The 26,410-nt window shown below is 44.8% G+C and overlaps 1 protein-coding gene across 1 annotated transcript in view; it reads left to right on the top strand.

Moving 5' to 3' along the window:
* The window catches only part of MARCHF4 (membrane associated ring-CH-type finger 4), a 109,703-nt gene extending 84,412 nt beyond the window's left edge, over positions 1-25,291 (top strand). The window contains exon 5 of the mRNA XM_042784144.1: positions 19,166-25,291. Coding sequence (XP_042640078.1) covers positions 19,166-19,527 — 362 coding nt within the window. The 3' untranslated portion in view covers positions 19,528-25,291. The remainder of the gene's footprint in view (positions 1-19,165) is intronic.
* The last annotated feature ends 1,119 nt before the right edge of the window (positions 25,292-26,410 follow it).

Raw genomic sequence — 26,410 nt, 5'->3', positions numbered from 1 at the left:
GTGCTGACAATTAACTGTGAGCTTGGCCTGTAGACATCATCCTGCTCCTTCATGAGATGCTGATGGAACTCCAACATCTCTTCAGGAGCAAAGGGTGGCAAAGGGTGTGAAAAAGAATTGGAAAAGCACCCACATGTTGGTACAATAGCCACTGGTGACATCTTCTTGCTGGTAGAGTTGAGAGTGGAAAAAAATCATCCCTATGTGTGTTTGTGTCACCTCGTTGTCAGAGAACAGAAGTGGAGAGCCCTGGCCTGGGCAGACGTCAGTAACATGATTAACTGGCTTTGATAAAGCTTCAAGAGCTGAGGAGAACTGATTAGCTCATCTGTCAATAGGGAGCTAAATCCTCCCACACAGTGGAGAACAAACCACAGCAGCCATAATCTAAAGAGGAACTGGGCATACAGATTCAGATTCGAGGTTCTTTGTTTATTTCTTATTAATTTTTTTAAAGCTCTATTCCTCTTTTCCACCTTCTCTGAGGGGAAAAAAAGGCCCTTTGCATCTCCACTGATGTCACCATTAAGCTTAATGTCCTAAGGTAGGAACTTTGATTTTTTCCAGCCAAACAGCAAGCAGCTATCCCATTCCCAGGAACATTTCAGAGTCATGGTTTGGGGCAGCCCCTTGTCTCACAGTCCTCCCTGCACAGCTGGCAGTTCTGGTGGGTCAGGCATGCTGGCTTTCCCACAAATTCAAAATCAAGTGTGAAGCATTACAGATGCAGTGAGTTAACATGTCTGTATGTGGCTTCTCTTGCCCGGCACCTCAGAGACTACCCAGAGATGGCTCTACTTGTTCTGTCTGCAGAATGTCAGCCTGTGCTGCCAGGCAGCCCACCCTTGCTCAACCAGGAGAGATGATGTTCTGTACCATGTGAGCTTTTGTATACATTGCCCTAGGAAAGCTCATATGTGCATGCAGCCAGCCCTCTGCCCCTGCCACGCTCTAGTGCAAAACTTGCTTGTATTGTGCATCAGTACCCTTTGAAATTTGCTGCTGCTGCTCCTGGGTCTGCAGTGGAGGGGAAGGGAACTGAGCAGTGCTAGCTGAGATCTGGTGTTCACTCTCCTCCCCTCCTCCTCCTCTTCTTTCTCTGCCCATGTTGAACCCAGTGATAAATGAAGTCTTCATGGGGAGCTGTGACTCCCTGGCTGTCGATGTGGTCAGGTCTCTCTGAGTGACTTCTCTCCAGCCCTGCTGATTTCAGGAGGCTGCACTAGCACTAGCCAAAAGGCTGATCTGTCCCATGGAGAGGCCAGGCCAGCTCAGGCCAGCAGAAAGGGCTAATCAAAATGAACTCCCTAACTGAATTTAATTCCTCATTCATTATAGCTTTGCTTGACTGTGATGGATGCAGCGATGCCAGCTCCCTAGAAGACTCACAATGAGTTCCTCACTGTGGAACAGCTATTCTCCCTCTATCCTTCTCCCAAACCTTGCAGCCTTGCACAGGGTCTTTGATCACAGCCAGACAAAGCTGGCTCTGGAGATTCAGAAGTCTGCTCCTGACTGCCAACATGGCCTAAAGCCTCTTGTTACTCCTCTCTGGGCTTTAGTTTCATTTCTGCAAGTTCAGGATAAAACCTCTCATGGATAATTGCAGTGACAAAAGTTCTTGAAATACCAGGGTGCTGTCTCTGCATTTCAGTGTCTCCTCCTCTGCAGTCCAGCCCCTTTCCCCTTTTGCTTTATAGCCTGTGAGTGGGTAGGAAAGATTTAGGAACTAAAAAATGCTTGACGATGGTGAAAGAGCAGGACATTAAGTGCATTCGGTTCTACCACACCTGTTTTCTTCAGCTAATGTAACTCACACATTGTCTGGGCATTGTTTGGTAACAGGCTTGTCAGCCTTAGCTAGCAGAATGTTATATTCTAGGTCCTACACTAATTGTATGAATTCCAATTGTTCGTTCCCCCAGTTTGACCCCAAGTTTTGCTTTCACTGGAGAGGAGCAGAGGTTTGAAAGACAAGGTATTTACTAAAGAGCAGATGTACTGAAGCCAGTTCCCACTTCAGTTGTCCTTGGATGTCTCACATCCATTGAGTAGCCAGTGACATTTGTCCAGGAGGCCAGTTTACACACCCTGTCACTGGAAGTGATCAGCAGGACACTTCCTCTGGCACTGTAGAGTCTCAAAGCTGGAGAAGATGCCACATCTGCAGAGATCCTGATTATTGTCAGATGTGAAATACCCACCTAGTCAGCAACTGCCCAGCTGTTTTGTGTGATCTCCTCCCTACCAAGTCATTAAGGGATTTAGGTAGAAATTTGCTAAGACAGAGATATCTGTGGGAATTTGCATGGGTAATCCCGTGGCAGCAGTGGTCCTTCCAATGTGGAGTCAAAGGTGTGGGCACAAGTGCTCACTTGCATGTATAGCTCCCTAAGCACAGATCATTTAGCTGTTGGTTATCTCCACCTGAGCTGTACTTGATCTGAAATAGTCAGATCATCTCCAAGCTGAGCTCTCAAAATACAGCTGTTAACTCGGAGACTATTGATCCATGCATCAAAATCCGGGGGTCTCGGGTTTGACCCTTAGCCACTGACATTCAGGAATACACTAGTTTTCTTTGGACTTTGCTAGATCCTAGCATGCTCCACAAAAACAGTTGTAAGGGACAGACACTGTTTTCTACCCTTTCACCCACGATGGAAACGAAATCACAACCAAAGTAAAATGAATCTGCTTCTCATGACCAGCAGGACAGATGGTATGGCCCCAAGTACCAGAAGCTATGTCCATCTGGGCAAAGTGTGCAAGATGGATTTTCAACATTGTTCTTCCCCTTGCTCTCAGACATCTAACAGGAGGGTAGGAAGCACTGGAAAGGATTGCTTGGGATTTGTGGGAGTCTCCAATACTGGATTTTTTTTAAGAACCTGTTAGAAAACATATGTCAGGAACAGGTTGTGGAGAGATGATCCCAGATTGTGAAAGAGGAACAGACTAAATGCTTCTTGATATCCAGCCAGCCCCAACGTCTTTGATTCTGATCTCTTTTTCTTTCATGTGTGTTATCTCTGGTCATGTCTGTAGGATAGATATGAGAGTTGGATTAAACTAGAAACTTGTAATGGTGCCAGCATAGGTATCACTCTGCTATGAAGCCATCTACAACACAGACATTTGAGATCAGCAACCAGGCAGTGAATGAAAAGTGAGGTGAGGCCTGCTCATTTGATTAACTGCTCTCTCCATGGCTCCATCAGAGTTAAATTCAGAAAGGAGGTGTAGAGAGGGATTAGCAGAAATGTAGTTATCGAAATGCTGAGATAAATGGAATGAGCCTTCATAGGCCTGAGTTACTGAGTAGAGAGAGTAGCAGCTTAGAGCTGGGCTGTAAATCCTGAGAGATACCTGCCTGTTAATTAAATGACAGTCCTTGGAGGAAGAAGGAGGGGTTTGCCTCTCTCTCTGTCAAGGTGCAATTAGGGAAAGTCAGCTTTTGTAGATTAAGGTATCATTTGGGGTCAGGAGGACAGGAAACCATTTCCTGTTAAACAATGAGGAGCTCTGCCAGCTAATGAGAGCATGTCAGTCCAGGCTCCGACATCACCCGATCGGCTCCAAGGGGGAAGCATGTCTAGGAAGGCCATTATCAGCCAGTATGCACAGGGCTGCCACTGTTACGGTTTGCATGTGCGGTCCTGCTAGTGCTAACACAGGAGTATCCCTGTAGTGTGGCAGCAATGAAAAAGCAATCTGATCTGCCTCTCCTTGGATCACTCTCTAGTGGGGACTGTTGCTTTGTCCATGCCCACCCAGTCCTTGCTCCCTGACTCACCCTGCCTCCGTGCTGACAGCAGTGCACTTTCGCAAGCACTAAATCCTCATGCTCTTTGAAGTCTTTTCCTCGCTTTCCTTGGCAGCCAGTCCCTGAGGGAATTTGCCTTCACAACAGTAACTGCACTGCAGCTCAATAGCACAAGAGACAGGCAAAGCAGGACCATTCATCCTGCCAACGATTTTTGTTGGCACACCATGGCAATCCATTACAGATCAGGAAGTGTGTGCCCGCTGTTTTTAATCCCAGCTGCCAGCAAGAATAATCAAAAGCATCCAGTACATCTGACGGCATCTCAGCACAACCGTAGGTAATAACATAAGAAATCAATAACCAATTAAAACTGATCCACAGCATTTGATCTTTCATAGTGCAATGGGAACAGTAATTAATGGATCTTCCTTGAGACAGTCACAATTCAAGCTTCCTGCCAAGACTAATGTGGTTTCATTTTAAAAGAACTTTCCTTCCTAGAGGAAATGCCAGGCTGAGATAGCCTCAGGGTGTTTTCTAGCCAGGTCACTTGGGCTCTCAGCATTCAAAGTATTTAGGAGTCAAAGTCCCAATAAAATAGAGAGAAACTGAGAAAGTAAGCTGTCTTCAGGGTCTTGGTCTTCATCTGTATTGATCCAACTCTTAAAAGCAAAAGAGGTGTTTTCATTCAGGTCTGCATAGTCCCCACCCCCAAGTTACAAAGCAGGAAGAATTGCTACAGCAGTAGGGAATTAGTTTCTGTGAAGTACCAAGCCCAGGCATTGGCTTGATAACACCCTAGAGGCAGAGCACAAGGCAGAGAAGTTCAGCCAATGTCTTTGGAGGGGAAACCCAAGACCAACCCAGACAGCAAATGTGTATGTCTTTCACATACCTGGAAGAGACCCATGAGAGTGGAGAAGTCTTCCATGCCTTTCAGCTTAATCCATTGCTTGCCATGCTGTTCATGCACTTCTTGCCAAGTTTGCCTGCAAACTGGAGCTACCAGGAGCTAACTGGAGTGACCAGACCCAGGCCCTATCATCAGAGCAGGCAGCTGGGATACAGTCAGGCAGCCAATTTGAGTTTTTTGCAATGTGAATCCTGTTTTACAAACATTCAGCCACAATGTGTATGCTCAAAAAAAATCACTGAGCAAGTCACTATCAGCTGTAAAGAGGGGTGTGGAGACAGGAACAGTCCCCACAAGATGCACTGTGGGCTCTTGATCCAGCTGGGCAGGGACCACCCCTCGACAGCAGTCATTGAGGGCCCTGTACCTGCTCCAGCAGCAGGAGAAGCGACATTGCACAGCTGATCTGCCGACTGACTGCTTGGCCCCTATCCAGGAACCGTGGATGCCTGGCAAAGCTGAGACATGCCACCCCTCCGTTCCTGAAAGATGGGACCTATTTTTATCTAATGCTGCATTGATTATTCAATAAAAGAGCAGAGTGGGCCAGCCGGCGTGCGTGCACGTGTGCTGCTTTCACCAGCGGGCATTTCTGCAGAGGCTCAATGCGCCTACTGAACTCCAGTGCAGTTCCAGCAGCTCTCTGCAGAACGAGCACGTCGCTGCTGAGCAAAGAGCCACGGGGTTTGGACCTGGCTCTGAACCCCCTCTCTCTTTGCAAGGAAGGAGCTTGGCTTCCAGCACAGACAAAGCAGCACCTGGCCTTCCACACATGTCCTTTCAACTCCACAATCCTTCACCATATCCATCTCCACGCAGTTTCCCACTGTTGCAACAGGGCTCTGGAGAGGTATTTTGTCGTGAATAACCATATGGTGCTCTCTGCTCCAGTGGATCGATGTGTTTAGCATTTAACGAGGGCAACATAATTAACATTTTCTGAGGGGGAAAAGAAATCCTTTTACCTTGTGAACTGCATCTTCTGATTTCAAGGGTGATATGTTGTAATCAGAATGATGCTTCTCTGTCACTAATCCCCATGTTGGAATCAAGTGCTTGGTGTCCCTGGGTTAAATTCCCATCCATGGGAAGAGGCAGAAGCACTCGCCTGCCTGTCACAGCTTCTATACCACAGCAGGGAATTCCCTCAGAGGCAGTTGTAGGACCTCCCGCACCAGCTGCATAAATTGTACTGTCTAGTAAAGGCTGGAAAAAGTCCTCAGTTCTGTGCTAGTCTGTGTTTTTCCAACTGCCTTCTGTCCTGTCACTCCTCCTGCTACAGCCTTCATACCCAAAGACATGTTACTCCTGGAGGTGGGAGGCTGTGGTCCATGGCATGCTGTTGTGGCAGAGGCAAGAGAAGCCAACTCCACAGTCAAAGATGAGACCACAAGGGAGTCATCCCCCGTGCAGGGTGGACGAGTTTGCTTTTGGTGCGTCCTCTGTAGGGAGACAGAGGCAGAGGTAAAAAGAGATTAACATGAAGCCACATTAATCCAGTTCTGGGATTGCTTCTTAAAGTAGTGACTGATTGGTTCTCCTAGAGGGATGGCTACCTACCAACAGAGCCATCTTTCAGACTCAGATACAACAGTCTATAAGCAAGAACACTGCAAACAGACTCATGGGTGATCTCAGGTTAAGCAGTGCAGGTTTCCCTCAGTGATGGGAACGGGTCTTGGCTTTGCTAACTCATTCTACCTGGAAGTTACTTCCTGAAACAGGAAGGTTTTTTTCTTCCTGAACCAGGACTCACCAATGGCAGCCACAGCCTGAGTCCCTCTGCCCTATGGCAGACCTTGGCCCACAATATCCATACAACCATGCAGTGTTCAGCAGAAGTTGTTCAGTAAGATTAAATAATGCCAAAGATTCTGTGCCCAGTAGTCCGGCCAGCACTTTACCTTCTTGGAAGAGGTCCAGCCAGCATACAAACCCACAGCAGTGACACTCAGGAAGGGACAGTGTGCAGTGGGCAGTCATCACTACCTTCTGAATGCAGAGAAGCCTGAAGAGCCAAAGACACGGGCATTTACTATGCCAGGTGGGACAATTCACTCTGCTCAGCCATGGCCCCACCACAGACCTCTCTCTGTCCTACAAGGCTCAGCTCTTACCCAGAACTTTGCTGCAGACTTAGCCACTCTTAGTTCATTTCAGTACTTTCATTCTTGTCAGCTCAGCATCGATGGATCCCGTAAGTGCATATGAACTCTTACCTGCCCCTTTCAGCCTGCATCAGCATTCACTTAGCTGGGTATAGCAGCCTCTAAAGGTCTTCAGCTCTGGTGGAAGAACCTCGTATACACAGAGCAGGAAGGCAAAATTTTTGCCCTGCCAGGGATCCTAGCTACTGACGGATCAGAAATGATAGATCCTTGTCCTCTTGGCTCCTACTGCCTTCCTTAGTTTTGAATAGTGCCCCTGTGTGAGAGGTGAAGACAGGCAGGGGAGAAGGTGGGGTGTCACCTGCAGGGACACTGTGGGGGAGTGGAGAGGGAAGACTGCAGCACCCAAGGTGGATGGCTCCAGGAAATCTCACAGAAATCCTGGAGTCTGCAATGAAGGATTTTGTCATGGCTGTGGAGGACACAGCAGCCAAACACAGTCTGCACTGTGGTGTGTCCTAGGGATACATTTATCCCAAGAAAAGGCTGGCCAAAGAGCACCATGAGCACTTTCTGCCTCATGTCCTTGGGCTGCCTTTCCTGCAGGGTGGAGAGGAAAGATGCCCACATCTCACTCCAACAAGAGGGTAGAAGCAATTGCAACATACACACAGACCTGTAACTTCAGAGGCACTTCCAGGTCCATTAGTTTAGTCTGTATGCCCTACATTACCCCGAGAGATGCTCTGTTAAGGGTGATCTGTACTGGCCTTTCTGTCTCTCCTAACTGGTCCCTATTCCTGTTAGTGAAAGAGCGCTTGGGTGGCTGGAGCAGTCTGGAGGGATTGGGCTCAGACAGAACCCACATACCTTAGAAAATTAAAAACTGAAACTATATCCATTTTTTCTTACAGAATTTCATTTGCTAATAAAAGCAGAGAGGGTGCCACTAGTTCTACCTTCAAGAAGCAAATGTCATGTTTTGATCATTATTGAACAAAGCATTTTGATTTAGCATTTAGAGATGACTGCTCATGCTGAGTATTTTAAATTCAGTGTCAGAACTGGAATAAAACATTGAAAAAAAATTCAAGTCCAAATGAAACATTCTCACCTGTCTGAAAATATACATGTATTCTTCCATCCTGGTGGACAGCATGACTTTTTCTAGTCTCACTCCAAGCAAGTGTGAAGCCATATTTCCAAGCCCTACACAAACAGTACTATTGCCCAGCTTTGCCTTTAAAGAAATGTCTCAGGAATGGCTGAGGGTGCATCATGACTGCACAGGCAGCTCTTTGGTCAAAGTACCATTAACTATAGGATAGAAAGGTTCAGGACCCAGACCTGGAAGACTGACTGCTGTGGTGCAAACGTAATGAAATGGAAGCCATGTGATTTTTCTCTCCTCCCGGAGTCCATGGAGAAGTATCCACCTCCATGGACATTTGTCAAGGAATGTCTGGAAACAGAGACCCAGAGACCAGGGTATGCCAGTGATCTGTTCAATCCACTTTTAAATGTTTTTCTAATCCCTTCTTTTAAAGAGCTAAGAGTAACTGTCATGCACACAACCAGTGACTTTCACCTCCCATGCACAAAGTCCTCCCAGTCAGTTGGGGTGTTGTTCTCATCTCCATTTTAAATTTGGGGGAAAAAAGGCACCAAGAGGGTCTATATAAACCTAGCTACAAAGTAAGGAGGGGAAACTTTAAGAGAGCAAGGGAGTATATGGGCAATGCCTCCAAGCCCTATCCCTCCTATACTGGTACAGTTAAGGGTAGACTCACAAGTGGGGAATGATGCTGGAGGTGTATGATTCAGAAGGAAGGCTGTTCTGCCAGTGGAGCTCCAGTCTTTATTTATTTGCTTTTTCCATGAAGAGTCTCATTTATTGCTGCCTGCATAGCTAGAGACTGCCCTTTAATCCTCTACTTTATCGTGCACTGTGAATTAAATACCACAGGACTACAAGAGCCCTTAAGGGTACAACATCCATTTTGCTGTAGCTGTCCACAGCCAACTGAGTTTACAGGAGTGCTTTTGTTTGTGGTTTATCTATTGCCTGAGCGAGTATTATTCTGGGGTTTATTTTACCTATTTTTGATATTATTTCTTGTGGGGGTTTTTGTTTTGGTTTTTTTTTTTTTGTTTTGTTTTGTTTTGTTTTTTTTTTGTTTGTTTGTTTTTTTTTGTTGTCCCTGTTTTGAGGCAGGGTGTAAAAATGCCAGTCTGGGCAGGGTATGAGAAAGTTGTGGTGGTTGATAGCTCCTATGCTTACAGCTGAAAATACTGTGGAATTTCCAGAGTGATGATGTTGCTGTGTGCAGTTCCCGGGGCCAGCCCAGCTCCTCTGCCACAGATGGCACCCTGCAGACAGCTGATGCTGTTTTCCCATTGTAAACAAACCATCTGGGAGTGCTGAATGAGAAGGAATTTCCTGTCCCTTGGACACCTATCAGCTCCTTAATTTTGCCAGTCTTTCCTCATTTAGGGCCTTCATGAGGGTGGGCAGAGGACATGAATGAGGATGGCTGCCCTGGGATGAAATCAGCACCTTGCAGAGAAACTGGCATCTACCTGGAAGCCATAAAAGCTCTCCCAGAGCTCCTACAACATACTGCCCCCAGCTCCCACCAGCTCCCCAAACCCAATGACAGGCAGTCCTACCTGTCCTCTCAATTTATCCCACTGCATAAAGCGGTCCTCCTTCCCCAACTACAAATGCCATGCATGTGGGATGGACTGCTCCTGCTTCTCAGAGGAACCCACAGCACCCTGTGCACACAGGGATCACAGACACATGCTTGTATTACACAAACTCATGACGTGCTGCAGTGTCACGACCTGGTTATTGTCTCTTGCTGTATAGATCAGCAGCATCCTGCAAAATCACAGTGCTGCCTGGAGGAGGGATGATGCTGGCTGTCACACCAAGCACTCCCATCAGTAATAAAAGAGCTGCCTCCTTTCCCCAGCTCCCCATGCTCAGCCCCAGCATGGCAGGGGGCAAGGTCTGCCACGATCGCTCACCTGATGGAACAACAACTGTGGGGACCCTCTGGGATGGCGACACGCTGGATCCATCTCCCACTCGGCTGGATTCCTGCTGAGTCTGGGGGCGGGTGCTAATGGCTGCAGAGAGCTTGGGGTGTAGAGTAACCACCCACCCAGATGGGACCTGCCGCTCTCTTTGCTCTGTCAGATGGAGCGGAGGAGGCAGAGAAGGAGAAGGGCTCTTGCTGCCTTTGTGGGGGGTCCTGGCCTACCTGGGGCTGAGGAAGCTTTGAGGCAGAGCTGTCCTTGAACCTCAGCTTGCATGAGAGGAGATAAGCTGTAATAAGCACAAGGTTTGCCTGTTAGTCAGCAGTTGAAGGTTTGGGGGCCAGCCTGTTTGTGGTGTTAATGACCCAAAATGGAAGAGTCCATACCTCCATAAAATACCTCCCCAAGACAGCCAGGAGCACCTTTTCTGTGTGCTCTGGTGGGGGCTCTGCCCAGGCCGTGGAGGTCTCACCCCTGAGAGGCTCAGTTTCAGTTTTGCTGGAGTCGTGTCCCTTGTGGCCAAAGGAAAGCCAAGCATGGCATACACATTGGTGGGAAAGCCACCTGCCAATGGAGCCCCATTACAGCAAATGCACTTAAAGGGTGATGGGCAGGAGAAGGAGTGGTTTGTCTTCCCCAGACCCATAGGCTCCACAATGTTAGGGTCCAGCCATGAAGCTGCCTCAGTTCTGCCAAGCCAAAACACAGCCCAGCTTTGAACATATTTAATCAGTTCTTTAGATATTAAAAAATGTGCATGGAGAATGATTGATAAGAAAATGCCTGATTATAATCAGCTAATTATTTTTTCTATATGCTAAGCATTCACTCAAGCTCTAATCATCAGGAATATATTTTCAGTTTATGCAATATATCATTCAGTGCTGGACATTTCTCATCTTGCACACCCTCCTTGTACAGTTCCAGCATTATTCAGAGACCTTTGCTAGATGTCTTGTGGGCTGGAGACATCCTGCTCACTGGTCCAGTGTCTTGCAGATATCAGAAATGTCTAAAGGACAGCACCAGATGTCCCATGCTATCCATTACCTGGACTTCTCCTGTATGCAAGATAGACTGTCCACTAAGATCTTGAAAGATTTTGGGGACAAAATTTATATTTTGAAAAGCAGAGGTAACAGTTATGAAGGAGTCTATACTCCCTATTTGATTTCATCCGAAAAGTAAAGAATCCCTGAAACTCTGTGTGTAGCAGTAGTTTGTATGAAAAGTGACTGTGTGATGAAAGCATTCCTGAGCTGAAGTATGCTGTGAGGATAATGGACTCCAGAAAAGCAGTGGCAGCAGCCTCAGGGGACCAGAGCAGGGAGTCTCTTGGGAAGGGAATCTGAAGGATAAAAGAGCCACGAACAGCTCGTGGCTGCCAAAAGGGATGATACTAAAGGCACAACAGCAAACTGTGCTTGTGCAGGGGAAAGCTCAGAAGCGTGGGAAGAGAGCTCTGAGGATACATCAGGAGCTCTTTGAGGACCCAAAATCAGAAGCTGCAATCACACAAAAGGCAGAAAGAAGAGCCTTGCAAATAATGAAAAGTCTGTAGAAATCACACAGGGATGGGGAGCCATCAGAGCTGAAACCCAGGATGACCATCCACAGATAAAAAAGGCAACAAGAAATGGGTCCATAAGCATATGTGAAGTAAGAAGAACAAGGCAAGTCTAAGAGCTCAAATAATATTTCATAGAAAAAAAGACCAAAGAGTTAAATGTTGCCTTTGTTTCAGTCTTCAAAACTTAACTAAAATAATTTTAATGAGGAGAAAGGAGCCCAGGGCAGAATCAGAACAAACTCAAAAATATTCAGATGAGTTAGCTCTGTCCTTGTCATCATGTCCTAATGAACTTCAGAGGAAGCTGCAGGAGCAGTCTCTAACCCATAAACATTTCATCAAGAACTTGGGCAGTATGCAGGAGCTGCCAGGCAGATGGGGAAATGCAAGCAGAGTACCTAGCTATAAATATAATCTCTATCACTAAAGAAGGTAGGAACTGAGGATCAAGGAAACGAAGGGCAAATCAGCTTAGCTGCTTCATAGAAAGATATTAGAATAATTTTTTAACTAACCAACTGATGAGCATGAGAGTATAACCATACCTAATTTGGGATGGTAATTGTCCTAGAGGTTTAGGAGGAAGCAGTCGGTTTGATATGGCATGATTTGGGCAATGCCTGAGGTGCTTTGCCTTAAGATTCTCCTAACCAAACCAAAGAAATATGGTCTAGATTAAATAACAATAATGCAGGTGTACAGCCAATCAAAAAGCTGCTTTCTCAGTAGTTGTCAGTAGTGTACTGTAAACTGGAAATATGTTTCATGTAGGACTGTTTTGGACTCTGCTCTCTTCAATATTTTTATTAATGGCTTAGATAATGGAATAGGAAGTGCTGTTATAAAATCCACAGATGACACCAAGCTTGGAAAGGCTGCAAACACTCTGGAGGATCAGATCAGCATTTGAAATTATCTTGGCAAATTGGAGAAATCAACAAGATGGAATTGAATAAAGAGAAGTGCAAAATGCTACCCTCAGGAAGGAAAAATCAGAATCCCAAACACAAGCTGGACCAGGCAGTCACAGTGCTGAAGACAGTGATTCTGTGACATATCAATTTATTTCATCAGGGTATCAAAAGGAAGGTGGGGTGTAAAGTGCTGAAAGTGCACCTCTCTGCTCTGGGGACTGCACCCTCCTGGGGAGTTCACTTGTAGAAAGGGGAACAAAATGAAGAGGTTCTGGAGACGATGAACAGTAGTGAGGAGAGGGAGGGCATTACCTGGTTCCCCACCTGGTCAACTCCGATGTTCACATCTCTCCTCCTAAATCAGCCCAAGTGCAGAGTCCCACTGGTGCCATGACGTTACTTCCAATTATGAATCTACCTCTCCCCACTCCTTGGTTCACCCTCTTCCCCATTGCCTGCAGAGCACAGCTCGGCAGCCTTGAGTCCCAGCCACTGGGGGATTTTAAGATGCTAGGTTGTTCAAAGAATTTGTCATATTTAGCTGATACCCTACCACAATGTTGAGGGATGCCAGATACTAGGTGCCCCTTTCCCAGCCTGTATTTCCCAGAAAAGGTCCCTCTGGCTCTCTTTTTCTGGTTTATCACCAAAGACTATCTTGCATCATGAATGATGAATAAAGTACTGAGGATTGCACTGAAAAGCAGTATGGATTGGAAGGATCCAGTGGGAGCTCGGTGACTCATCTCCCACATACTGTGAAATACTTGAGAAGCTGGGGTGAGGCAGAGATTTATGGTTATTTCTAAAGTATTTTTTGGAGTGGAGTAATCTCATGGGGACTATGAGAATTTGGGAAGGGGCAGGGCAGCCTAATGAGTAAATACATAGTGCAGAGCAAAAGTCAGTACACTTTACTGTATTACATTGGAATCTTATGGTTCAGGAACATAAATGAGACAAAAGAGCCCATCTGTGGCTATGCATGGTCCCTGTAGTGTACAGACCCCATTAGGAAAACATCACTCTCCTGGCTATGTTTTTACACCCTTCCTTGTGCTATTGGAGGCAGGATGCTATAAGAGACAGACCCCTTGTCTGAGCCAATGCAGCCACTTTTCTGCTCTTAGGTTAAGACAAAAGGCAGCTAAGGATGGAGTTTATAGGATGAGATTAAGGCAAAGAGATAAATGAGGGCTTTGGAACTGCTGGAGCTTTGGAAACAAAAGTGGGGGAATCTGAGATTGCCACTAAAGATTAAAGAATTCACATAAAGGGAAGGAAGGGTTTGTGTATGCAGTGATGTCAATAGAGAGAAAGCCCAGCAATGAAAGTGTTATCATCTCCCAGCAGGATTGGTTTACCTTGGCCTGAACCACCACTGCTGTGGATGCAAACATTAAGCTTTGATCACAGATGCTGTAATCTTCTCCTGACACCCACGAATGAAAGCAACAGAATCAGGCTAAGGCATGGCAGCTGTCTGGCTGAGGTGAAACTGCATTTGGAAAGGAAAGCAAAGGGTGAAATCGCTGCTGAGGGTGGAAACAAGAGGTGACAGCTCAGGTGGCAGGACAGGGGCTTTATGAGAAGCAGGACAGAGTAACTGGCTAGAATGAATTGTGACTTTTCCTCCTATAGATAATATGAGTGTCAGTGCAGGGGTGATGTACCACTTACTGTCAGTAGAAGCCTTGTTTTGGTGTTTTCTTTACTGGCAAACAGGAGAAACAGTTCCTGCCCCAAGAATTTTCCTGTCTCTTTAGAGAAAATGCACGGCAAGTGTTGGAATAAGTGGAAGGTTAATTAGAGGCTGAAAGTCCTGGTGAAAAGATCACTTGGTGGCAGAGGCTGACAGTGTGCAGAAGGTGACTGCTTGTTATTTCTGGGAAACTGCTGCTCCAAAGTTGCCTTAAATTGGAGACTCACAACCACTCAGATTAATTTCACAGGATGGTAGTACACCAACTGATCCCCCCCTTTCCCATTGCACAGTTGTCCTTGTTGCATCTGGGTTTTGCCCATGTTCTCTCGCCATTGGGCTGAGAACCTCTCTCTGGACCAGTCCTGCCACAGGCCCACTAACGGCAATGCACCTCTGTCCCTATTAATCCCAAGAGATGAAGGGCCACCTGCACACAGCCCATATGTGTCCACTCCTAGCACCAAGAGCATGTCCTTGCACAGAGACTGCCCATGTGGATCATGATGTGGTGTGGGCAGGTATTGCAAGGCTCAGAGAAATCCTACAGTGACATGAACCTTAGCTCTGGGCCATGATCCTCACCCTTGGTCATGGTCCCCTTTCTAATGCTTGCATTTTAAGACTCCAGAAGCTCAGGGTCAGATGTGGCAATCAGTAGAACATGGAAATCAAACTGCTTTCATCAGTGCTAGCTCTGTTTCAGACTGCATCTCGATCATCTGGAAAAGAAATAGTCCAGTTATTCTTTCGCTGGGATGAAGATGAGAGTGAGGGTGGGTGGTATATGGAAGAGGTAAGTCTTTCTTCAGAGTTAGCAGTTGTCAGCTTGCTCTCCCAGATGCTGTGGGCATGCACTGATTGGGTATGCAACTGCACTGACACCACCCTTGCCTAGCCAACCTGATGTTGCTTACCTGTTGCTTTAAATGCAGCCTGGAGCCAGGCTCTGTGCTCTTTGGGGCTGAGTCACTTACTTTTACATAAGAGCAGTGGTTAGGTGCTGAGTACTCCCCCCTGCGTAATAAATGAAAGGAAGCATAAGATACCAGTATAAGCAATGTGTACAGTTTTGGCATAACCTATTGCCAAGGTTTGCCTGTGTTGTGAAGTACAAAGTAGCTTGTCAGCTCTGGGAAGTAATCCCTGCACCCTGGACAATCACTAGTCCCTCCTGCTTGGACTCTGCAGAGCTCCACGGGCCTGACCATGATCTGACCTTCTGCATGGACTCAATAATAATAAAGCCAAAAGAGAAAGAGCAAAAAAGGCTAATATATGGAGAGAGTGAACACAGTGAAAGGAGATCAATATGGTTTCCTGTACACATTGTTCCAGATTCGGCATGTAGTTATTTGGAGCACTGCACCAAGTTAGGCCTACCGTGCTAGCTCAGAGATACTATGTCTTGTCCTGGGAACAGCACAGCCACATCGAAGTGGCAATACAAGCAGAAGCATTAGAAATCTTTTTGGTAGACTTTGCTGCCGGGTTAACAAGCCCATCACATAATATGGGCTGTCTCCATCTCCAGAGCCATGTGGCAAATCTTTTCATGGCACAAGCCAGTGCAAGTAGAAATGTCATAGAATATAAGAATGGCGAAGGCTCCATCTATCCAGCTCCCCTGTTTCCATCAATGGCCACAAACAGATATGAGTGAAATAAGAACAAGACAAGCGTATGTTATAGCTGTGCTGAATACTACTTCCAGCATTCAACAATTTTCAGCTGAAGCAATTTCTTCTGCTGCTGGTCCATCTAGGTCTCTACATGAGAAGATGGGAGTGACAACAGCACATCTTCAGTGCCCACATTCCATAGGAGTTTCATTTACTGACACCACAAACAAGGGATTTCATGGGCCAGGCAACAATCTGTACCAACACGTTATGCGTGAAACTCACAGAGATTTTCCTTCTGAAGAGGTTGGTTTTCACATAGGGTCCACTGAGAACAGATTTTTTGAAGCAGAAGAGGGCAAGATAAACTTGGGAGGAGTGGAAAAGGATCAGGCCACTACCAGAATCCATCTCAAATTCTCATATAGACGTTTCTGCATTGAAAAGAGAGAAGTACACAAAGAGAGAAGTTCACACCAACCTGCTATCTTCCCCACATACACAGGATTTGGCTTATGGAATAATTGCTTCTAGATGGACACTTCTAGTTGAATACAATTCTTCCTGAAGGATTTCCCACTTAAGTCTGGCCTTTAATTGGAAAGTTTCACCTCTGTAAACAAGAATGATCCTTGAGGGAGGGGCGCTTCTGGAAAGGGATGCACACAGCTGAACATAGGAGTTTCAATCCTAGTTTATCTCAGACAGACAAAATCTGTTTTGATAGGAGCATTAAGCGTCCTGCAGCTTGATATAAACTCATGGACTCTTGCTTACTCTTGGCATTTACTCTTGAAAATGAATCATTGTTACTTCCGCCTCCCTGCCCACCCCTCCATTTGGTTCCTTTTTAATTTTACAGCTTCCTGAGCTTGACACTGGGAAATCGATAAGTAATTTAGAGCCCAGTAAATACAGATGGAAACAAGTTATTTTGTACTTTTATAAATATTTGGAAACCAAAATTATCTAAGAAAACAGGTGCTCAGTTGACTCAGCAACCCATCCATCAGCATCACACAGTTAATTGCATAAGATCATAAACATTTATAATTAGAAGGCAAACAAACAAGAATTTTATAAACAGCCCTCTTGAATCAGGCTGCACATTAAATATTTGTGATAAGGTAATTAAGAATAGATTTACAATCCTGGCTCAGTGTTTAATACTTTGGAGAATGGATTTGATTCTGTGGAGAATGTTCTACAGCCAAGGAGAAAACATTCGATTTTGGCTCTTTTATCCAAGGTTTAAAGTGATCTCAGAGAAACATTGGCTCTGTAATTGATCAGAGTGGAATTTCATTCATTAAAAATCAGGCAGCTCGTTTAAATATATGTCTAATGTCCCTTGTCATGGGCTGGTCCACTTCAGGCCTGCTTCTAAGCTCTTTCTCCTTGGCTGGATCTGCAGGTTTTCCGTAAGTCCTGCTTTTTACGGTTGATGCTTTGATCAGAAGATGTGAGAATTCTCAACCATGTTTCAAGTAGGGAGGAAACCCCACATTTTTTCTATTATGACATCATGGTGTTCAGTTATGAAAGACTGGAATCACTACAGGATTACAGCTGTGCGATCTCAGTGGTCTACAGGAACCAGAGGGAAGATCTCTCTCATACTGTAGTGCCCAACGCCATTCCCTGTCCCAAAATAGCCAGATCTGCATACTTAAACTACCCAGTGTAATTACTTCTAAGTAAGCAGACTCAGCACCCCATTACAATGAGTGTGAGAGTCCCCCTGAAGCTAATCTGTGATCAAGTCAGCAGGGCTTCTATTTATACTTCAAACCAGAGAGGCTATAAATTCAGTCTCTACTGAAGCTAGGGTTTAAACTCTGTAAAATCAGATGCGGACTCTAAGAAACTAGGTAGCTGTATCCCATCAGTGAATAATGGAGAGATCAGCCCTAAGGGTAGGATGACCTTCAGATATTTTGGGTTTTGGTATAGCACAGGTTTACTCCAGTAATCATCTGCCATCAGAAACAAGAACAGTCTGGAAAAGGTGGGTGGAGGGTAGAGCTGTAGCATTTGATTCATCAGGGATAGCCACAAACCACTTTATTGTGTGATGACAATCATCTCTCCACACACTGCTGATCGAGGCAACTTCCTTGTTTAGGCATGATTTTGCTTCTTATTTCTTGTGGGTCTTTTATTCTTTGTTCTTGTATTTATATGCTTGTAACAGGCAGGCAAGAGAGCTGCTCCTCCTGGAAGTGTTTTTGATAGTCTTGATCTTGACCAAGAACAGTGAAGCCATCATTATTAAGAATGATGAAGCTATCCACGTGGTAACTCACTCAGTCCTACCTGCTGAGCTGGCTTCAGTTACACGGGACATCCTAACAGCCAGATTGCTGCAAAACAAGGAGACTCAGATCCCCCTCATTCTGCATAAATCCCATTCTCTAGCAAAGCTTGTTAATGATATTACAGTGTGTCAGCTAAGTCAGTCTACATGAGATGCTGCAGCTTCCTCCAGCCTCAGTGGAGAACAGCACAGTGTTGCAGTCACTGCTGGACCTAGGGATTTCAAAAGGTCTAGCCAAAGCCTGGCAGCGTTAATAATAACAGAGCTTAATACTCAAGTACTGTAATTGTCTAAACAACTTCTAACATTATTTAATCTTTCAATCCTCTTGCAAGGGTGGGGAGGATGACAGAGACTGCTGGGAGGTGACCTAACCACTGGGTGGAAGGGCCTGAGCTGTTCACTCTCTTTCAAATGCGGAGACCATTAGAAGTCAGGTACCCTACAATCCAGTGCCATCCCCTGGACATGAGCTCTGGTACATAAAGATGAGTAGCAGGACATATGCATTACATGCGTACTCAGTGCACACACAGTGTGAGTTCATCTGCCCTTTCTTTCAAGCATGTTGTTTTCCCCCTCGGAAGGGAGCGATGATGTATGATGAAGTACCTGCTCTGCAGATGAGCAAAACTTTGCCTAGGATGACAAACCACTTACAGGTATAGACGGATCCTTTTTTTTGCTCAGTTGCTGCCTCTGGCCTCCATGTGCGTGTCTGCTCTGCTGCTGTGTGTGTGGGGGGAGACTCGGGCTGTGCACACACATGACGCTGGTGCAGCAGACGTCACCGGCACGTCAGACCCAGCTACACCCCCTCCAAACACAGCCGTTAGCTCGGTGAATCATGCCTATGCAGCATGCAAAACTAGTCCAGTGATAGATAAACCTCGGGCGTTTATTGGTAAACAGATACCGTTTTGTTGTAAGAGCATCACTCACTCTGCTGCATTTACAATCTGTTTATTGATTGCTGAGGTAAAGCTGTAATCCTTTTAATTCAGGGGGAAAGGGATCCAGCAGAGCAGGAGCACCAGTGCTCTGCCAGTCGGTAATTAAAATACATGATTTATCGTTGAATAAACACTGGCTGAGGGAAAGCTGAGTTAACCAGCTAGCTGGGGGCAGGATGCTGGGGTAGGTTTATGGTTCTTTCTAAAGTTTTGTTTCTCTTTTATGTTTATTTCTTTCCCCCTTCCCTCCAGGTCTAATAATACACGAAGGGCCCTCGGTTTACCGGATTTTTAAACGGTGGCAGGCGGTCAATCAGCAGTGGAAAGTGCTGAACTATGACAAAACAAAGGACATGGAGGAACAAAAAACAGGGACCAGGACAAATCAGCGCCCCTCCTCCCAAACCACCCACTCGTCCTCCACTGGTGGTACAGCCACTAACTCCGCTCCAGCCGACAGCGGGGCACGGGCTGCCGGCCATGCCACAGGCACCCTCTCTGACCACCACTGTGCTTATACCATCCTGCATATACTCAGCCACCTGAGGCCTCACGAACAGAGGAGTCAGTCTAGTAGTAACAGAGAGCTCGTCATGAGGGTCACGACGGTCTGAGCCGAGGAATTCAGGAGGCCTTAACATGAAGCGGAGGAGACAAAGAACTCATAAAGCAGAGGAGCATGGTGTGCCTTTTTCTTTCTCCTTCCTTTTATTTTTTCTGTTTCTCTTTTTTTTTTTTTTTTTTTTTTTTTTTTTTTATCTCCTCTCCTTTTCTTTTTCGGTAACTGCACAAGATATAAGAGGCGGCACCTGGCCAGCTGAGGAAAAAAGCAGGTGGAGGGAGAGCTGCACACTCATGCTAAAGAGGTTAATGTTTTCCAGCCAGTTTAAAAAAAAAAAAAAAAAAAGAAAAAAAAAGAAAAAAAAAACAACAACAACACAAATCACAAAGAAAAAAAAAACAACAAAACAAGTGCAATACAGACTACAAACTGAGTAGGCAGAGTTCTGGGGAAGCAGAGGAACAGACGGTTTAGCATGTCTTACAAATCTTATTACCTGGAATAGGTAACGCTCTGTACACACCCCCTGTACACACGCATACACATGCACGCATGCGCGCACACACACACACACACACACACACACACACACAGTGTGAGATTTATAAAAACAAGGAAGGGAACGAAATATTTGGAGTAGTTTTATTTTCCAGACTGTGATTAACCAGGGCTATGAGTTGTTTTGTTTCATGAGTCACTCTGGAGCCTTGTTCAATTTACCATAGGATACCTGAAGTGATTTACAGAGAGATTGAATCATCCCACCAAGAAAATCTAACAAAACCCAGGCCTATCCAAATTTCACCAAAAATCCTGTTTTTTCCATAAAGTTCCTGACAAGGGGTTTGTGAGGGTGGAATTGGGAGGGGGGAGGGCAGTTCATGACCTTTATTCATGAAAGGCAAATTTTGTACAAACGCTCTGCAGGTGTTTCAAGCACAAGTACTGGTGTGATTTATGACTTCATAACCCCAAATCCAGCATCCAAATCTTGCCACTCACACACATCATTTTCCATGCAGACATTCCAGGTTAATTTCCTTCCATTTTACTCCAATCACAAGAAGCTGACCCATCTCAGTGGGTTTCTGCTTCCTTGTTGATTCAGACACTCATGCGTTAGAGATGTACATCTTTTTTTTCAGTGTCTGTATCCCTGCTGCTCGATTTGCAACAGTCTGTCTCAGTCTTGTAGGCTGAGCCTTTCACATCCAGTCTGTTAGTTTATTACAGAGTCTATTCCATTCAATCACTCAAGAGAGAGTTAGTCTGAAGAGGGAGCACAGTTGCTGATCGAATATATAACACTTTTAATAAGTCTCCTTCTCTGGGATATATCCTCGAAGGTACTGGTTGCTCTTCAGGAACATTCTCTTTCAATGCACAATGGCTGAATCATTTGTGGATATTAAAGGGACACTGTCAAGTACTTTTTAAATAGTTTTTAGGGTTTGGGGTTTTTTTACTCTCCATTGTTTGTAATATTATCTTACAAGCTTGAAAATAAAATTTCTTTCCCTACTGATTTTGTCCTTTTCCATTTGGGCACGTATCGTTCTCTCCATTCACCTCATTCCTTTCACCATCCTGGTCCTTCTTCTCCCCACCTTTCTTCTGCAATAGGAGGAAATCCATGTTACTGATTTCCTGCTGACTGTCCTCACTCTATGGCAGGTATGTCCCAGCTCTGCAGGACTGAGCTGTTTTCCCTAGTGCAACAGCTACAACAGAAGCGTAAGAGCAGGAACCCTAAGAATATGGAGATTAACTAATTGAGGAGCAACAGCTCAGCATTCCCAAACCAGTGAACCCATAGCAATCAAGTCTGAACCCAGCTCCCCCCAAAATTAAGCTAAAGACTTCAGCCAAACTGCATCTGTTTAGCAGCAGTGCTGAGCAATGTTGCACAATGGTGGTGTCCAGCTGCCCTCCATCGTTGCACCAGCACCTCCTGCAGCTTCTGTTGGAGCCAGGGCAAATGTGGGCCACGAGCTCCTTTGGCAGGTAGGCCATCATGGGTCAGGTGTTTCTGGACTGGAGAAGGTGTCAAACTGCAGCCTCCGGCTTCAAACACACCAGCCATTCTGCAACGTTGAAGATGGAGGTTAACAGCTTAAGGAAGGTCATACTTTTCACCCCGATTACTTGACAGTGTCCCTTTGAATATCAGAATGCAACAGAACAAGTACTTCTCTGGCAGAGAATGTGGGAGGTGAAACACCAGCCCAGCTGACTTACTGAGGACTCATGTGAAACAGCATGGTTTCTGAGGCCACTGTACCTTTATCTGACCAATCTTACTATCTACCAAAGAGTGCTTTTGGCAAAGGGGAGGGAAGGGATGTTGGTAGGTGGAGGGAGAGGAAAGGGTCAATTCTGATCATCTCTAAAAGCAGCTACCCCCAGAATGAAGGTGTTGCAATGAACGGTCTCTGATAGAACCACTTCTGATCCAAAGTAGAAAGAAATCTGGCCAAAACATGCAAACACAGCAGCCTCTTTCCCCCATGCCTGTCCTGGAAGCTGTCCTCATGCCAAGAGATGAGTAATTATGGTGGTTTTGGGAAGGGGGAAGCATAAACAAAGGGACAGCTGTCAGACATGATGTTGTTTCCCTCCCTGCCCTCCGCTCATTTAATATGGAGAAGTCAAATTCATTTAATTTGGCTAGTTGCTAAAAGTTTATGAGGTCAGAAGCACAACTTGCCGTGAAAGAGTGGTGTGATCTAGTACTCTGAGCACACAGGACTCTGCATACTCTCACTCCAGCTCTGCCACCGACTCTGTAGCCTTGGGCTGTTTGGCTCAGTCCCCCCCTCCACGCAAAGGGGGAATAACAATACGTACCTACCTCACAGGGGTGTTGTGAGAATCCACGTTGGTAAAGCCTGTTGAAGTGCTAAGTCTACCATCGGTAGTCACGAGGCGTGTGGTGGGGGTGAGCAGCGCTGCCCTTTTGCTGGTTACAGTCCGAATCACTCAGCGGGAGTCCCATCGGCCCTCCCCTGCTTGGAGATCCTCCTTGATCCGAAGCGGAGGGTGTCGTCCGAGTGCCCTCTCCTCCATTGCATGACATTTTAAGCGGCTGTGAGGTGCAGGGTAGTGACAGACATGAAGTCCTACTTGACCAGGGATTTGCTACAACGTTTTCTATATCTGTGGGGTTTGTTGGTTTGGTTTTTCCATATATTGTGCTTAGAAATAAACTTTCCACTTAGGGCTGGCGGTTCGGGGTCTCTTCTGTTGCATGGCAATGTATACAAGTCTTATTGTCTGTCTTACTGTGCAAACGATCCTGCAGCCCAATTTCAGAGATGGGTATGGTCTGAGCCTTTTCATAGCGGCATAAGACTCAAAAGCCTGTCTAGACTGTTTAATATTTAAACAACACTATGAACTTGTCAATTGTATGTGTTCTGTGCAATACGAAGCATGTCATTAGCTGGCTTGATGGGCAGAGGGGCTAAAGGAAGGTCAAAACTTGTTCAAAAAGCTTCATACATGTGCCAGCATGGAGCCAAAGGGCTGCCACCAGCAAAGCAAACTCGGGTAAGCCACTGGAAACTGTTTTCAGAACAGTTTACTCCAGGACAAGGTACTTCTGAGTTTATGAACTTCTAGGCTGCCAGCCTGAGAGAACAAGTGCAAATTTAGTGTGGGGTTTGGGGTTTTGGATTTCCTTTTTTCTTTCCTCCCCAAAGTATTGATGGTAGAAATACTGATGAGGGTCTCTTGCTTCCATAGCGCAGTTCTCTCGTCTCCCACAATCTCCTTGTGCCATCCCTTTTGTGCTACTATGCAGGACTTTAAAAGGTGCAAATGGAGACAGTACACTCCTGAGACATGCAAAATACATTGTGTATTGGGGGACTCTAGCAGACAGAAGAGATGGGGCTACAGAAGGTATCTCTTCTTCCCCACATCTTTTCCCTAGTCTTGTCTGCTGGGTTCCTGAAGAGAAGTTCTCTGTATTTTGTTACAAAGCAGTCAGATCAGCTTCCACTGACGAACAAAGCTTGCAAAGTTTGGCAGCTGTTTCTCCCAGTGGAGAAAATTCCAGGTCCCATCACTGTGGAGACCCCTCAGTTCCTGGGCTTTGTGGTCCTCCAACACCATTTAGGGGTGGTCAGTGTCGAGGACTGTGTTCAGTCATCATCAGAAGTCCTGTGTGTGTGTGGTCCTGCTCATTCTTGTGATTTCTGCTAGTGCCCTGATTTTCCATCAGTTTTGACAGGTCTTTCTGGTAATGCTCTTCAGAGATGTTTTGCTCTGTGTCAGTTGCCACAGCTCTTCTATTCTTGCCATCCAGTCTCTTGGTAAATACCCACTGCCAAGTTCAGACCCTCTTACTCTGTGCCTGCAATGGCTCAAGCACATGCACTAACTCAAGGGTCATCAGAGAACACAGGGACCATTAAGAGTTTGTATCAAGAATCACACTCCTTAACCATCAGACAGTCCTCTTTGATATATATTCACTTTGCCAATCTCAGTGCCTGCTGTTAATTGGTTGTCACAAAAGAAATCATAATGTTAGCAGAACCTATGTACACTTGGTTTCCGATTTCAAATGTCAGAAGTGATGGACAGATTTTCAAGTAAATCAGGTGTGTTCCTTGTTGTGGTTTCCCAAGCAAAGTGCAGAAGAGGTCCATGTCTACCCTACCATGTTGGGCATCCCCAGGAAAGACCAAGTCAGCAACACGGATTTGAGTCAAGAGAGGCGTTGGCTGTCCACTATATTTTTACTTGGGGAGACAGGAAAATACTACTCATGCATGTGAGGTCCTTTCTCAAAGCTCTTGTGTTTGACAGTGGTAAAATGTCAAAGCCAAAGCCTGTAGATGGAGGACAGTTCTGAAGACTTTCCAGTTCTGAAGACCATCCCCTGCCCATGTGTGGTGGTCAGTCATTCAAGCATCTTCTCTATGTTTTCCTTAAGAGAAAAAATATTATTTTGACTAAGCAAAATACAGCTACTCTTCAGTGTAGGAGGAGGATACACCATTAGCACTTCCAACCTGTAGTTCATTAACCAGGACTCCTGCACAAGGAGATCCTTGTGAGAACACATGGCCAGAAGACCTATTCCTTCCTCTTGATACTATATGTCAGTCAAGCACTTGGAGGGAAATAATCAGTGGTGCAATTGCCTTAGTGACTACTGGCTGAGTATCCTAACCTTCCCTCCACTATCACCTCACCTGTGATGGCTACTTCTCATTCCTGAGCCAACAGATGCCTCATCCCCCTCTGCCCTCCCTAGACTCCAGCCCTGAAGATCTCCTGAGCAGACAGACACAGGATTCCTCACAGACTAGTTTTACAGTCTTCTACATCCTTCATGTATCCAGACAGGAAAATTAATGTCATTGATAGGCAATGACATATTTGAATCCTAAGAGGAGAAACAGGTGTAGGAGCTTTTTTAGATTGACCTTTATCTCTTCTTCCATGTTGAAGGAGATATAACAAAAGCATCAGTTGGTTTCCATATGACAGCAATGAGCTGATGGCTCTAGGAATATTTCCCTCAATAATGCAAGTCTGACACACTGCAGTTACTGAAGGCAGTCTTTGATCTCACATCTATCATGTTGGATACAAGGAGAACAGAATCTGACACTTTTGTGCTGTTTACACAAACATCAAAAACTATCTTAGTTCATTATTCAAATTACCTCCAGGTCAGTGGGTGAACTTCTCCTTTGATGAAAGAATAATGTTTTCTCTTCCAGAACTGGAATTGGAAGATAAAATATATGTACATGTATACATGTATATTTTTAACTGTGAAAAGAAAAGGAAAAGAAAAGGAAAAGAAAAGGAAAAGAAAAGGAAAAGAAAAGGAGAAAAGAAAAGGAATAGAAAAGAAGAAAAGGAAAAGAAAAGAAAAGAAAAGAAAAGAAAAGAAAAGAAAAGAAAAGAAAAGAAAAGAAAAGAAAAGAAAAGAAAAGAAAAGAAAAGAAAAGAAAAGAAAAGAAAAGAGAAAAGAAAAGAAAAGAAAAGAAAAGAAAAGAAAAGAAAAGAAAAGAAAAGAAAAGAAAAGAAAAGAAAAGAAAAGAAAAGAAAAGAAAAGAAAAGAAAAGAAAAGAAAAGAAAAGAAAAGAAAAGAAAAGAAAAGAAAAGAAAAAAGAAAAGAAAAGAAAAGAAAAGAAAAGAAAAGAAAAGAAAAGAAAAGAAAAGAAAAGAAAAGAAAAGAAAAGAAAAGAAAAGAAAAGAAAAGAAAAGAAAAGAAAAGAAAAGAAAAGAAAAGAAAAGAAAAGAAAAGAAAAGAAAAGAAAAGAAAAGAGAAAAAAAAGATAAAAGAAAAGAAAAGAAAAGAAAAAGAAAAGACCTAAAAGAATACTTAACTGTATTGAATAGGTCTTGACAGGATCTAGAGAGTTGCTGTGTGGAAAGTACGACATATGATTTGACTTCAAGCAAAGAGAAGACAAAGAGAAGAGGAAAAAGTTTTTATGTGACCTCTGGCCTGTCTCTGGTTCATGCTTATTATTGTATAGCATTTAATTAATGAAGAAGTATGTGGAAAACAGAAGCTCAGTTCCAGCAGTGGGAAATGGACTGAAGACCCCTCAAACTTATCTGAGCCATATTCAGACAAGCACAATGATGCAAAAGCACAAACACCTACCATCACAACTGTTTGAGATGAGATGGATTTCTGAACAGGGACAAGGACTCAGAAAGCAATTCTTTTCCAAGCCACATTAACAGTATTTTTCCCAGTTTGTTTACTTCCTATTATTAACACACCCCCCCTTTTTTTTTTTCAAGCATCATAGGGGGGGAAAAAAAAAAAAAAAAAAAAAGAAACAAAGGATTCTGATACCCAGGACTTGGGGAATTAAATAACATTAGAGAAGAGGTACTGAGGGAAGATGCTTCTTTATATGTTGTATTATGCATCAAGATGTGCTTTACCAGAGTTA

Source organism: Tyto alba, unplaced genomic scaffold, assembly GCF_018691265.1.
Source record: "Tyto alba isolate M040663 unplaced genomic scaffold, T.alba_DEE_v4.0 Super-Scaffold_7, whole genome shotgun sequence".
In the NCBI taxonomy this organism is placed as follows: Eukaryota; Metazoa; Chordata; class Aves; order Strigiformes; family Tytonidae; genus Tyto; species Tyto alba.
The sequence above is the reverse complement of the archived record's forward strand: the minus strand, read 5'-3'. Positions and strand labels throughout refer to the sequence as shown.